The sequence below is a fragment of the Rattus norvegicus genome, chromosome 20 (genome assembly GCF_036323735.1).
Source record: "Rattus norvegicus strain BN/NHsdMcwi chromosome 20, GRCr8, whole genome shotgun sequence".
NCBI classification, from domain to species: domain Eukaryota; kingdom Metazoa; phylum Chordata; class Mammalia; order Rodentia; family Muridae; genus Rattus; species Rattus norvegicus.
In genome coordinates, this window is record NC_086038.1 from 50,400,962 (window position 1) to 50,414,189 (window position 13,228).

General features: G+C 44.6%; 1 protein-coding gene across 5 annotated transcripts in view; it reads left to right on the forward strand.

Moving 5' to 3' along the window:
• The first annotated feature begins 649 nt into the window (after positions 1-649).
• Bves (blood vessel epicardial substance) overlaps positions 650-13,228 on the forward strand; it is a 41,043-nt gene continuing 28,464 nt past the window's right edge. Inside the window, exons 1-6 of one of the 5 annotated variants that reach the window (XM_039098918.2) lie at positions 657-900; positions 1,216-1,354; positions 3,723-3,959; positions 8,011-8,135; positions 10,973-11,160; positions 12,528-12,636. In XM_039098918.2, coding sequence (XP_038954846.1) covers positions 3,734-3,959; positions 8,011-8,135; positions 10,973-11,160; positions 12,528-12,636 — 648 coding nt within the window. In that variant the 5' untranslated portion in view covers positions 657-900; positions 1,216-1,354; positions 3,723-3,733. Of the gene's footprint in view, positions 1,355-3,722; positions 3,960-8,010; positions 8,136-10,972; positions 11,161-12,527; positions 12,637-13,228 lie in introns of those variants that run through there. The other 4 variants (XM_039098920.2, XM_039098919.2, XM_039098917.2 and 1 more) reach the window with 4 other exon arrangements.

A 13,228-nucleotide genomic window follows, 5' to 3' on the forward strand; every position in this document is an offset into this window, starting at 1 on the left:
GGAGCTCTGGGGAATGCTCCAGAGCCAACAGGAGCAGACAGATTGAAACTTGGTCTGTACTACTTGACTCTGGAACAGCAGGCGTGCTCTCACGAGAGAGAGTGGGCCAACGTGCACCTCGGGGTACTCTCTATGTGCCTCGATACAGCTGGGGTCTGTTTTGTTCTTTGATCCCACAGGACTGCGCTCTCTGTCACACAGTGGACACATGGTGGCTAACGGATGCTCCTTTAACAGACTCCTATCTGTCCTATAACCTCCATCCCACCGACTTTTCATTACTGTGATCTTTCTTGCATTTCTTACCTAATCCAGTATACCTTGTCCAGTATAAATACTGATTGGAGCATATGTCCATATCCCCCCCCCCCTTTTTTTTTCTCCAATTTCTGGTCCCAAATGTAAGCACTTAAGCTCGCTTCTTTGAAATCCAGTCGGGCCGCTTGTAGGTGGGGTCTCTGGGGACCTCGAGTCAGGCTGGGCTGCCCAGTGTCGCGTCGCAATAGCGCCCTCAGGGCCTCGGGTAGCTCTCCCCGGGTCTGTCTCCACTCCCCTGCCCTTTCCAACGGGGGGCGAGCCGCGTGCGCGCGCCCCCACTCATGCCCAAATAAGGAAGCGCGGGAGCAGGGCGCGCTCACGCGGCGATCCCGGCCGCGGGTCTGCGGGGCGCGGGGCTCCGCCCGCGGGGGCGACCTCGGGCGGCGCGTGCGCCGTGCGCCCCAGCCGGCCGCGGCGATGCCTATTTTAGTCAAAGCGTCCGCGAGCGGGGAGCTGGCCCGAGCCGCGCCGCCTGGGGACCCGCCGTGAGCCCGTCCAGCCGCCGCCGCCGCTCCCCGCCGCTGCCGCCGTCGCAAACTTTGCGCGCGCCGCCGCCGCCGCTCGGCCCCCGGGACGCGCAAGGTAAGGAAGGAGCCGGAGCGCCCGGCCGCGCGGGAAAGTTGGGCACCGAGCAGCCAAGCAACTTGCGGCGCTCTGTCCTTGCAGCTGCCCTTCGCCCGCCGCGCCCCGGTCCCTCGACCGGACGGCGCCCGGCCGCGGAGCTGTGGACGCTGACACTGTTTTGAGAGCAGGGCGAGCCGGTCCGCCGGAGGTTCGCGGAAAGTCCGGGGAAATACCAGTGAATTGTGTCTCCTCGAAAGGTTTTTGCTCATCGCTGTTGTTCATCTTCATTTTTTGTTTGGTCAAGGTTTAATGCTAGCTTGCTTCCTCGGTCAGGTATGTAGACCTGCAGACGCCTGTTTGAAAACCAAGAGATGGGCACGATTTTACTACAGTGAGCAATTTGGAGAGTTAGACGTGGAGGGTCTGATGAGAAAGATGACGTTTTGATTTTGACAGTTTACAGATTCACACAGTAAGTCTAACCTTCTTCGTTAAATCCACCATTCATTCTCCGTATAAGGGCAGTTCAGTGTAGGCCACTTAAACCCATTAAGTGGCGGTGAAGCAGGCCGTTAGATTAAATCATTGAATATCGAAAAAAATTAACTGATTTATGACAGGGAAGAAGCATTTCACAGGAATCTATGTATCTATACACCCACAGCTGCATATAAAATATGCGTATTTTTAATAAGCATAGCGCATCAAAGTGTGTTTTACAATAACCCTGCATTTAAAAGTGGCCATTAGGGCTGGTGAGAACGCTCAGCCAGTAAAGGTTATTAGCCCTCAAGCAACCGGGCAACCTGGGTCGTATGCCCCGGACTCGCGAAGTGGAAGGGGAGAGCCTCTGGCAAGCTGTCCTCTGACTTGTGCACCCTGTGGAAATAAACACACGTAATACATTTTAATGGCCATTAATATTTTCTGGTTTTGAGGCAGCTTACAGTTTTCTTGCCAATTTCCTTTGACCAGAAATGTAGGCTTTCAATGCCACTTCTGAAAACCTAAAAGTGAACTCTAGAGATTAGAAGGTCACATAGGTGAAATGTGAGGGCGTGTTCGTGTTGATTAATTTAGTACAAAATTCTGCTTTAGAGCATCACAACCAAGACCAAGTAGCTTGGCTGTCTGTAGTCCAAGGGGCGGGGGTGGGGTTGGGGTTGGGGTTGGGGTTGGGGCGCAGATTGAGGATGGAGGCAACATTATCTGGCTTATGTGGCTTCCTGGCGGCTTGTGTTATAGAAGCTGACCCAATGCAGGGAAGTATGAGTGAAAAATGCTTTTTCCATACGTGTTATGTCTCAGTCTTATCTGCTTAGACTCTTTCTCAGGGACATTATCTATAGGGCCTTGGAAGTGTACCGTTCAGTACGGATTATCCCTGCCTCCTACAGGACATTGGGTGGCTATGACAATAGCAGGCAGGCATGACATTCATACCAACTTTTGGGTTCTTGCAACCAGCCCATTGTGATAAGTGTATATTTTTAGTACGATGTTTGGAAAGTAGTTGAATTCTCATTTTTTTCTTTTTTGCAGAAAATCAATATTTAAGTCAACTGATTTATTTGTGAGTTGTTTAGGGTGGATATGTGTCTCGGTGGTGGAGTGCTCCCTTGTCCTGTTTAAAGCCCTGTGTGTGATCAGCACCACAGAACAAATGTCACAAAAGTAAACTTTGCCTCAACTCACTTCATAACTCACTTAACGAATGTTTGTCACCCTAAGATATACAGAATTCACCCACATATACTTGTCTAATGTCCTTCCAAGATGTTTGTCCCTTTTGTTATACCTCTTGACATCTTTATTATGTTAAAATGTGGCTTTCTTTATTTCAAAGATGTATATATTTCTAAATTAAATTTAAAGGTATTTTGGGTCTTCACTTGTCAGTAAAAAATGAAGTAGATTAACTCATGTCTTCTGTAAGCCTACGTCGTTTTGCCAAGGACCAGACTTGTATAATTAATAATGGAGGTTTTTGTACGTGTAGAGCAGAGACCAAGGATGGAGAATAACAGACAGGGTGGAGTGTTACTTTGTGTTCTGTTTTATATAAATGGGTAAAATGTATATCGTTTGGAATGTATTTGCTAAGGAGATGAATATTAAGTAGCCAAGTGTGTATTCATGAACCTTCCATCCCACATATAAATTGCACATTTGCCACTTTTTAATTTGCGAAGTGCTACCAACTAGAATTATTTGAGGAATAAAAACAGAGACCTAAGTGGGAGAATAAAAGAAAAGTTAAATGCTATTTAAGTTCTCCACATGCGTGTATACATTGGTGTTGTATATGGTTATATGCACTAATTATGGTAGGTATGTGGTAAGGATTTAACACTGGCACAAAGCAGAACCCTCTACATGTTTTAACCTTTTAAGTAATGACTATGAGGGTGATCCTCTCTAAAGGACTCGGGAAACCAGTTTTTTACAGTTTTCCCCCTGTGCTTGGATTGGGTCTTCAGTGTGAATGGTTTAAAGACTCCATTAAACCATGGTGAATGCTGTGACCCATGAGTGTTGGTGATTCTCACTTTCTCCCCACTGGTGTTTCTTTGCTAAATGTGTGTGCATCTGCCGGAATCATCGTGTACTGTCTTAGATGATTCATTTCATCACGAGGCAAATGGGGGACCATATGACAGATAGGGAAAAGGCTTACTTACTTTGTGACAGGATTGGAATGAACCTATATACCTGATAAGTACCAGAAAACTCTTGTCTACCGAGATGTGATTCATAAAAGTAATTCTGGCATCTTACCTGTCACAGGCTTGAAAGACGAAGTTCCCACTCATGACGGTGTGTGCATTTTGTCTTTCTAGGACTTTTCAACATGAATTTTACGGAGCCCAGCCCACTGGCGCAATCAACTGTGGTGGGTTTTCTGCCTGAGTTAGAAAGTCTCACACCCGTGCCTTCCAATGAGACCAGTTGTGAAAACTGGCGGGAGGTTCACCATCTGGTGTTTCACGCGGCCAACGTTTGCTTCGCAGTTGGTTTGCTAATTCCCACCACTCTCCACCTCCATATGATACTGCTCAGAGTGATGCTGTCTATAGGTGAGGCATCCCCAGCTTCGGAATAATGCGCATGCAGTTGGCACCAGATGGGTTTCGAGTTGGGGGCTTAGAGCATCTTTATGAGGTACACAGCGTGCAGGAAATGCTAGTCTCTGGGATCTGGTCAGCAGTCTGTCCACGTACTTAGAACGTAGGTGTCCGCACAGTTGGCGCCTCCTTTCCGTAACATGTGTAGTTTCCTATACTCTACTCAGGTTCCACGTGTCGGGAAATCCATTCCTGGGCAAGCATGTAGATGTTGGAGCCAGGGCGTGCGATCCCCGCCCTAATCCTCTGCTTGCCAACTGTGCGACTTGAACCGATGGCTTTAACTTTCTGTCACTCCGGGTTCCCCTCGCATCAAAGAAGGGTGAACCTAAAACCCCCTTCTAGGGCTGTTGTGAGAATTAAGCAGATGTATATGTTGGGATAGTACCTGGCACAGAGTAAACAGTGTCGCCTCAACCATTGTGATTTGAAAAGACCGCTTGGCAATAAAATCAGTTCCCGTGTGCAATAATTCAAGTGAGACATTTGTATAAAATGTAAATGATATGAATATTTTGGCTCTGTCACATGATTGGAAGCATTGTTTATTCACACTAAAATACTAAACAATAGAATCTACTGTTTTATCTAGTGATTATTAACAAGTTCTTCATAGGATTTCTCTCTCCAGTTCTCCATTCATTTAGGTGCATTTTTTTTTATACTTGTAAACTATCTGGCAAAGATTGAGGAAGGCGGTCTCCTTCCTTGTAAAACCAGACGGCCTGCCACAGTGTAGGGGGTCAGGTGTGCACGGAAGGTCTATACCTAGTAGTGCTCAGAGCAAACAGGGGTGGCAGGCTCCATGGGAATGAAAGCCAAGGTCCTCTGTGACAGTGCCGCTGGCTTTGGAGAGATGACCAGGGTTTCTCTTAAATGTGAGCAGCGGGTAAACTGGAGAAGGGCACAGAAGAGAAGAAACTTTAGTGCAGTGCCAAGGGAGACTAGGTTTTTGTGCTTGAAGTGTATAAAAACTGGCAAGGGACGGAGAGGGCAGCTATGCGTCAGCTGTCAGGACTTCTGACTTCCACGTGTTTAACCATTGCAGGGGGACGTAGTTGGCTGGCGGAGAACCCTTAATCCAAGCTTTAAGTATTAAGACAAGAGTTCTGGAGGCAATGTGTGCCAGAAAGCGTCTATATAGCCTGATAACTTTCACCCATAAATAAGGAAACTGAGGCCCAGGAAGTAAAGAGATCAGATTTGTTCAGATCTACCACTGATATGAAGTCCAGCTTTGCACATAGCTGACTTTTAATGTGAAAAATTTGCTTTCATGTGAATATGAATCTGTGAGTCTGTGCCTTAGTGGTCACTTCCCACTAGAAATATAGAGATTAGAAAATAAAGACACTCATACAAAGCAAGAGAACTGATAAGAAAGTACAGGAAGAGGCCAGTCGACGATTGGTCACCAAGTGAAAATCCAGGCCACTTAAACGTTTCAGTGAAACGCCTGCCCTGGGCCTGGGGCTGCCGCTCGTTGGTATAGAACTTACCTATGTTACGTGAACCCCTAGGCATAGTCAGCACCCAAGAGACAGGACCAGAAGTTCAATTATCACCTCAGGCGCACTGAGGGCTCAAGGTTAGCCTGAGACTCAAGGTGAGCCACATGCGACCTTGTCTCCAAACACCAAAGTAAACGGGATATTTGAGTTCACTAATCATGGAAATATGAAATGAAATATAGTACGTAGCTCCTTATCGAATAATGAGGTTTAAAAAAGTAGAGTGAGATTGAGTCTCACTTTACAGACTGGGCTGGCCTCAAACTTGCAAAAGATCCCCCTGCCTCTGCTTTCCAAGTGCTGGGGTTAAAGGTGTGTGCCACTGTGCCTGGACAGGAGTTTCGAACTTTATAATACTGACGATGCAATACTGGTGTTCCCCCTATGAGTTCGGTAAGTTTGTGGAAACCTTGTGGGAAACATTTCATCGGTGTTGCCTGAAGCTGTGATAGTCTTTCCCTTGCTTGCCTTAAGCTTCAGTTAGGTAAGCAATCATAAGTGGAGAAATATTATACAATGCTGCCTTTTTACTTACCCCAAGGTATACTCTCATATAGGTGTAAACCACCATATAGGTGGACACCATCATATAGGTCTGCACCATCACATAGGCAGTGCACCAGCATGGCTGTAATCCCAGTGAATAAAGAGGCGGAGGCAGAAAGGTTTGGAGTAAGGATAGCCTGGGCTACAAAGTAGACGCTGTCCCAGAAAACTACAAATTGGAGAGCTAGGGGTGGAACAGGCCGATGGGTACTGTCTGCAGTCCCCACACTCCAGGTGAGGTCCTGCAGATTAAACTACAATGAAATAACGAGGACCAAAGAAACCATGTGTGTGTGCTGTGTGCTCAGCTGTGTGTATTTGTGGTGTGTGTGTGTGTGTGTGTGTGTGTGTGTATGTACACTGTGTTTTATATGTATGTTGTGTGTGTGATGTATATGTGGGGGACGTATTGCTGCGTTGTATATGTGGCTTTGGTGTGCTGTGCTATGTGTATGTATGCTATGTGGTATATGAATGTATATGAATGTGTGCATGTGTGTATATGTATATGTGTGTATGTGTATATGTGTGTATGTGTATATGTGTGTATGTGTGTGTGCGTGTATATGTATGTGTGTATGTGTGTATATGTATATGTATGTGGTGTGTATGTAGTGTATCTGTGTGTGTGTGTGTATGTGGGGTGTTGTGTATGGGATGTATATCTGGGGGATGTGTATATATGTCTGTGCTGCATTTTGTATGTGTGTCTACTGTGTTGTGTTGTATGTGTGTATATATGCTGTTTTGTGTGTGTGTGTATGTGTATGTGTGCGTATGTGTATATGTGTGTATGTGTGTGTATGTGTATATGTGTATGTGTGTGCATGTGTGTGTATGTGTATGTATGTGTATGTGTATAGGTGTATGTGTGTGTATGTGTGTATATGTGTATGTGTGTGCATGTGTGTGTGTATGTGTATGTGTGTATGTGTATAGGTGTATGTGTGTGTATGTGTGTATATGTGTATGTGTGTGCATGTGTGTGTATGTGTATGTGTGTGTATGTGTATGTGTGTGTATGTGTATGTGTGTATGTATGTGTGTATGTGTGTGTGTGCATGTGTGCGTGTATATGAATGTGTGCATGTGTGTATATGTATATGTGTGTATGTGTATATGTGTGTATGTGTATATGTGTGTATGTGTGTGTGCGTGTATATGTATGTGTGTATGTGTGTATATGTATATATGTATGTGTGTGTGTGTGTGTGTGTGTGTGTGTGTTCCAAATCCCAGAGTATTGCCTATCAGGGGGCAGATGGCTGAATGAGTTACATTTATGCCTATCATAGTGATTACCATCCCCTTACAAAGGACTTTGATAAGATGGGAAACTCATTGCCTTCAGTATAAGTTCTAAGTTTGTACCCGTAGTAGGCTTATTTCAGGTTAAGCCATGTGAAAACCTTAAGGTAGTATTAAATCTCAACTGTGGTTTTCTTTAGCTGGTGAATTATGGTGGTTTTTTTTCCACTTTAAAAAAAAAATTCTTGGGGCTGGGGATTTAGCTCAGTGGTAGAGCACTTACCTAGGAAGCGCAAGGCCCTGGGTTCGGTCCCCAGCTCCGAAAAAAAGAACCAAAAAAAAAAAAAAAAATTCTTATCCACATTCCTTTAGTCCCAGCACTCAGGAGGCTGAGGCAGGTGAATTTCTGTGAGCTCAAAGTCAGCCTGGTCTACAGAGTTGAGTTTCAGGACAGCCAGAAATACATAGTGAGACCCTGTCTTGGAAATCAACCATCCAAAAACATTGTTTCTATAGAAACAGCAAAACTTGTAGTTTGGGTCGAGGTGTGTTTTCAGTAATGAACTCAAATGAAAATGTGGTATCAGGCTTAAGTGTTTCTAGAATGTGCTTGATTTCTAGACAGAGGAGGGTTACATTCATTAAGTTATTTGCGGAGTCTGTTTTGAGTATCTAATACGTTGACTGTTCCTCAACAGGATGTACCCTCTACGTGGTCTGGGCCACTCTCTACCGCTGTGCCTTGGATATGATGATCTGGAACTCGGTGTTCTTGGGTATCAATATTTTGCATCTTTCATATCTTTTGTACAAGAAAAGACCGGTAATTACTAAAAATTTTTAAATAAGAGAGTGACTTTAAATATGACAGTTTTTTAATAGCACTTCATTCAGACTTGCGTGTGTGCACCTGACAGCCTTGGTCCCCCTCAAATATTCAGAATATCGAGCTTTCTGGGTAAATGCCTGAGAGAAAAACATTTGAAATCTGTGAAATTCATCTAACGAATGAATTTTTCAAAACTTTGACTCGCTGGAGCATGAAAAACATGACTAATTCTGTCTTTTTTTTTTAGGCCTATTATGTGACTATTTCCTGGTCTGGTGATACTCAGATATCACTTGGGAATATCTTTGCTTAATTATAAAATTACTGATACGCATCTTCCATTTCACACTAATGATTAGCAGATGGCCCGTTCTGTTTTCTTAATATAATGCTTATTGTCTTTCTTGAGCCTAAACTACTCACGTGAAGAAAGCAGTACCTTTGGTGGCCTTTTACCAGAATGTCCATACTTAACTTTTTACGTGGGACCCTGGCTTCCTGTGTTTTCTCAGTAACAGAGCGCGTCTGAGTGCCGCTGCACACCCCGGTGATCCCAGCATTCCCTGGGGCAGGTGGAGGTCAGCAATCCCAGCATTCCCTTGGGCAGGTGGAAATCAGTGATCCCAACATTCCCTGGGGCAGGCGGAGTTCAAGGCCAGCCTAGTGAGTTTGGAGTCAGCTTGGAGCTATGAGTGACAGGGTCCCGCTTTAATTTAAAAAAAAAAAAAGGAAAGAAAGAAAACGACAATTAAAAAAAAAAAAAAAAAAACTACAACATAATAACCTCCCAAAGCCTAAACCTAGACACAAAATAGAAAGCATCTGGGGGTTGGGGATTTAACTCAGTGGTAGAGCGCTTGCCTAGGAAGCGCAAGGCCCTGGGTTCGGTCCCCAGCTCCGGAAAAAAAAAAAAAAAAAAAAAGAAAGCAGCTGGGTTTCTAGAAATCGAGACATCCATGCTCGCGCCGACTGTCCTAAGCACAAGCATTCAGTGACCTAAGACGGTAATGCTCATCCTAGCTCTCTGTTTACTGTAGCAAACTATTAGAAACACAGATGCTATGTTTCCCCCACTATCCTGTAACCTGTCACACAGCAGCTCAGTTTGGGATGCTTTCCCGAATTGTTCAGTTTTTTGTTTTTTGTTTTTTTCTGTGTTAGGCTGTGTAACATGATCTAAAGGTATCCACGATGCAAGGGCTTCTCTCCTCGCCCACCTTATCCGTTGGCTGGCGTCACGGGTTCAATCCCATCATCTTACTCATTTCAGGGTCTCTGCTGAAGCAGCGGACTCTCTGGACTCTGCCTTCTCGTGGCAGAGGGGAGTGGCAGGTCAAAAAACATCTGCTCAAGGAACTGGACGGTGACTCAGTGGTTAAGAGCACTAGATCTGGGGTTAGTTCCCAGCACCACGTGCGAGTTCCCATTCATCTGTAACTCCGGGTCCAGGAGATGCAGTGCCCTCTTTTGGCCTCTGTAGGCACTGCATGTACGTAATGCAGACCAAACTCATGCATAACATTTAAAAACAGAAGTCTAAAAAGAAAATCTGCTCAGAAGAAATGTGTCACTTCTGCTCATATTTCATTGGCCAAAGCCAGTGGCATGCCCAAGCCTGCTAGTGTTGGAGGTAAGGCAGGCTAATTTTCTTTAGGACAGCAAACAATTGAGGGCAATAATGTAGCCTCCCACATAAGCTGTTGTAGACTCGTGTGCACTGGAGGTGCCCAGAGAAACTTTAGACAAACAAATGCTCCCAAAGAAGAGAATCTGGTCAACCTCAAGAAGAAACTGAATCTTGATCCGAGGCATAAGAAGAGCAGGACAATGTATGTTACTAGCCTGTGACAGGCCCTGTGTTCATCACTGGGCCTCAGTCTACCGACATGATTGGAGCACCAGAAAACATGCAGCAGCTGGGCTCTTGGTTTTTTTTTTCCCTCAGACTATCACTTTAGTCAATCAACTAATCAATCAACCAACCAACCAACCATCCAATCAGTAGATAAATAAAAGATTCTTCACAGAAATGAAGCAGTGAAACAGAGACCTCAGGCAGAAGCGGCTCCCGTAAGAGAATTTTGTACTCTGCGTCTGTAGGCTTCACCATGTGTCTGTCAGGCCCTTCGCTGGGTCAGAGTTCATCCATAGTGCAGGACGGTTTTCCATGCACCCAATTACTGTGACTTCCAGACACCGCTGTATGCAGACACGTGGCAGGCCCTGGCCTGAGAGAATTGACAGAAGATAATTAACACAGTACTGCTGTCTGGAAGCCAGCCTCACTCTTCAGTGGGATCTCGGCTCTGTGTAGTTTAGGCTAGGGTGAACCATAAGCCCTTCACCCTGCCTTTCACTTTGCTTATGCAAGTGTGGAGCCGTGAGTGGTGGCTTTCCTGCCTTGAGGCATTAAATAATGACACAGAGATTTTAAAAAAAAATGTTCAATGCATTATTTTGTAAATTTGTTTTTACATCAATTCTTCCTTCCTCACTATCATAAGTTGAGGTTATTTTGTCCTTTGAAACAGACATTGTTCTGCTGCTAAGGCAGGAAGAAGGTGTGTGACCTGACAAGCCCCCAAACCTCCAGCAGTTGCTCTGGAGTCAGTATAAAAAGGTGCAACAGATCTTAGCCCCCCCACCCAACCTCCAGACACTTCAAGTAGACTCTGAACTTTGAGGTTCCCTTTTAAAGACCCCACTGACACATACATCTAGCCACTGCTGTGTATCATAGCTTCGTTTACGTTTTAAATCCATATTGTGCCTCCAAGAGTCAGTGTCTGGGGGCTGCTTCAGTGCAGGGCCTTGGCTTTGCTGTCTTTCAGGTCAAGATTGAAAAGGACCTGGGCGGTGTCTACCACCGACTGTTTGAACCCCTCCGAGTCCCTCCGGATTTGTTTAGAAGGCTAACTGGACAGTTTTGTGTGATCCAGACCTTGAAAAGGGGCCAGGTTTATGCCACGGAGGACAAAACCTCAGTTGATGACCGTCTTAGCATTCTCCTAAAGGGAAGGTAAGTGTATGTAGAAAAGGGCATTCCTGGGTTTCCTTCGATCGCTCTTTCGTGGCCTCTGGGAAGGAAACGTTGCCACTAAAGGAAGAAGCGATGACTTCTGGTGAAGGTCAAATTTGCGACTTAAATTTGGGCCGCGGTGGAGCAGTGTGCCTATAACAATGGGCAGACAGCAGGGCCTCAAATCTTACTGATACCAAATTTTTCTACAGGGAATATTTTTTAACCACGTTGACTTTTTGCTTGAAGTTAATGAGTCAAACTTGAAATGTGTTGAAACTGAATTTCAGAAGCTTGCACATGTCACAGAGGTGATGTATTTCGTTTTTGAATACCGAAGTACATATAGATCATCTGAGTGGAGAGTCACCAATGTTACTGGGCAGAATTATTTGTGTTCCTTTGATGGTGGTTTTAGATTGTTGTAAAAATTATAAAAAATGCTGTCTTTTATCCCACACTAGATCTGGCACCGCTGTGCCCCAAGATATCTGGTAGATAACTTTCAGTCAGCAAAGCCTCTCTCACCTGCTTTGCTCCATCCCATATCACACTGCTGATGGCTTCTCTCTGAGCCTGGCAACAATCTCTCTACCCATCTTCAAGGCATTTGCTAAAAATATACATCCCAATTCCATGGCAGCCTAGTGTCCTAATGTCTCCATACACTCTCTTGAATTCAATGAAATCACCACATGAAAGAACACAAAACACAATAACCTCTGATCTAATTGATACGATATAATTTGCTCATCTAGACACACAGAGCCCTGTACACATCCATCCCTTAAGAATATTCATAACCACCTGTAAAGGTGCAGAGAGGGATCTTAACATCCACCTCCGTGTCCTCCTTCTGTTCCAGTCTCCTCCTCTTCCCTCAGACTTTTCTCCCGCCCATCCTTCCTTCTCGTCCAGTGACAGGCCTCGTTCTATCTTGTACTTGCCCTCCCTTGTTTGACATCATCCTACATTAGATGGTGTCTCAAACTCCTGGGCTTCAGCCTCCTGAGTGTCTGTATCTATGACTGCATGTTACCAGGCCTGCCTTGAAACATAGTTACTAATAGTATCCCTCTTCCTCTCCAATGTCTGTGGTACACAAATTACATAGTCACTTCAACTATAAGAGAAGCAACAATGTAAACTGTGGTCTGGATTAATAATGGATGCTGGTTCTTTTTTTTTTTATGACATTTTAAAAAGTATTTCTGTCTCTGGAAGTGCGTTATATTGTGTCCATTACCTGTGGAACCTTTAAAACCAGGACAACTCCATTATGACTATAATGTTGTGGGGATGAAAACAATTAGTTTGGTTATTTTTGTGTGAAATTCTATTTGTTACCATTTGACTTCTGTTGCCAGAATGAAGGTCTCCTATCGAGGACATTTTCTGCATAACATTTACCCGTGTGCCTTTATAGATTCTCCTGAATTCAGATCAACGCAGATGCACAAGGGTGAGAAATTCCAGGTATGATTTTGGCTTTGAAGAAGGTTGAAATTGCTCAAATCAAGCAAACTTAGGAAAGTGACCATAATTTCTTCTTAGAAGGGATGTAGACGCATTGGTGTATAGTATAACGCCATGAAGGATAATGCTTCTCAACAGTGTTTGTGTGCACTCAGCTGGAGGTGGAGGTCTGGAAAGCAGTGCTCTAACCTAATGGCCATCCTGCTAACACTGTTATTTCTGGGATGGGAGTTTGCTTACTATTTTGTTTTTCAAAACATTTTAGTCATTCTATAATACTTCCATTAAAAAAACGTATTGTTTTGGGGTCTGGCTGCGCTGTGCTCCCAGAGGACCTCAGTTCCTTTCCCAGCACCCACTGGGCAGCTCACAACTGGCGGTGACTCTGAGGATCCAATGCCCTCTTCTGGCTTCTGCAGGCATCATGTGCACTTGAAGCACAAACATACATTCAGGCAAATGAGTTCACATAAAAATACAATCTTTCTTTTAAAAATATCAATTTTATTATGAGAAAAATTCTATTACTTGTAGACAGTCCATGTTCCTAAACATATTATTGATGGCCTTTCTTAGGGAGAACAAGACACTG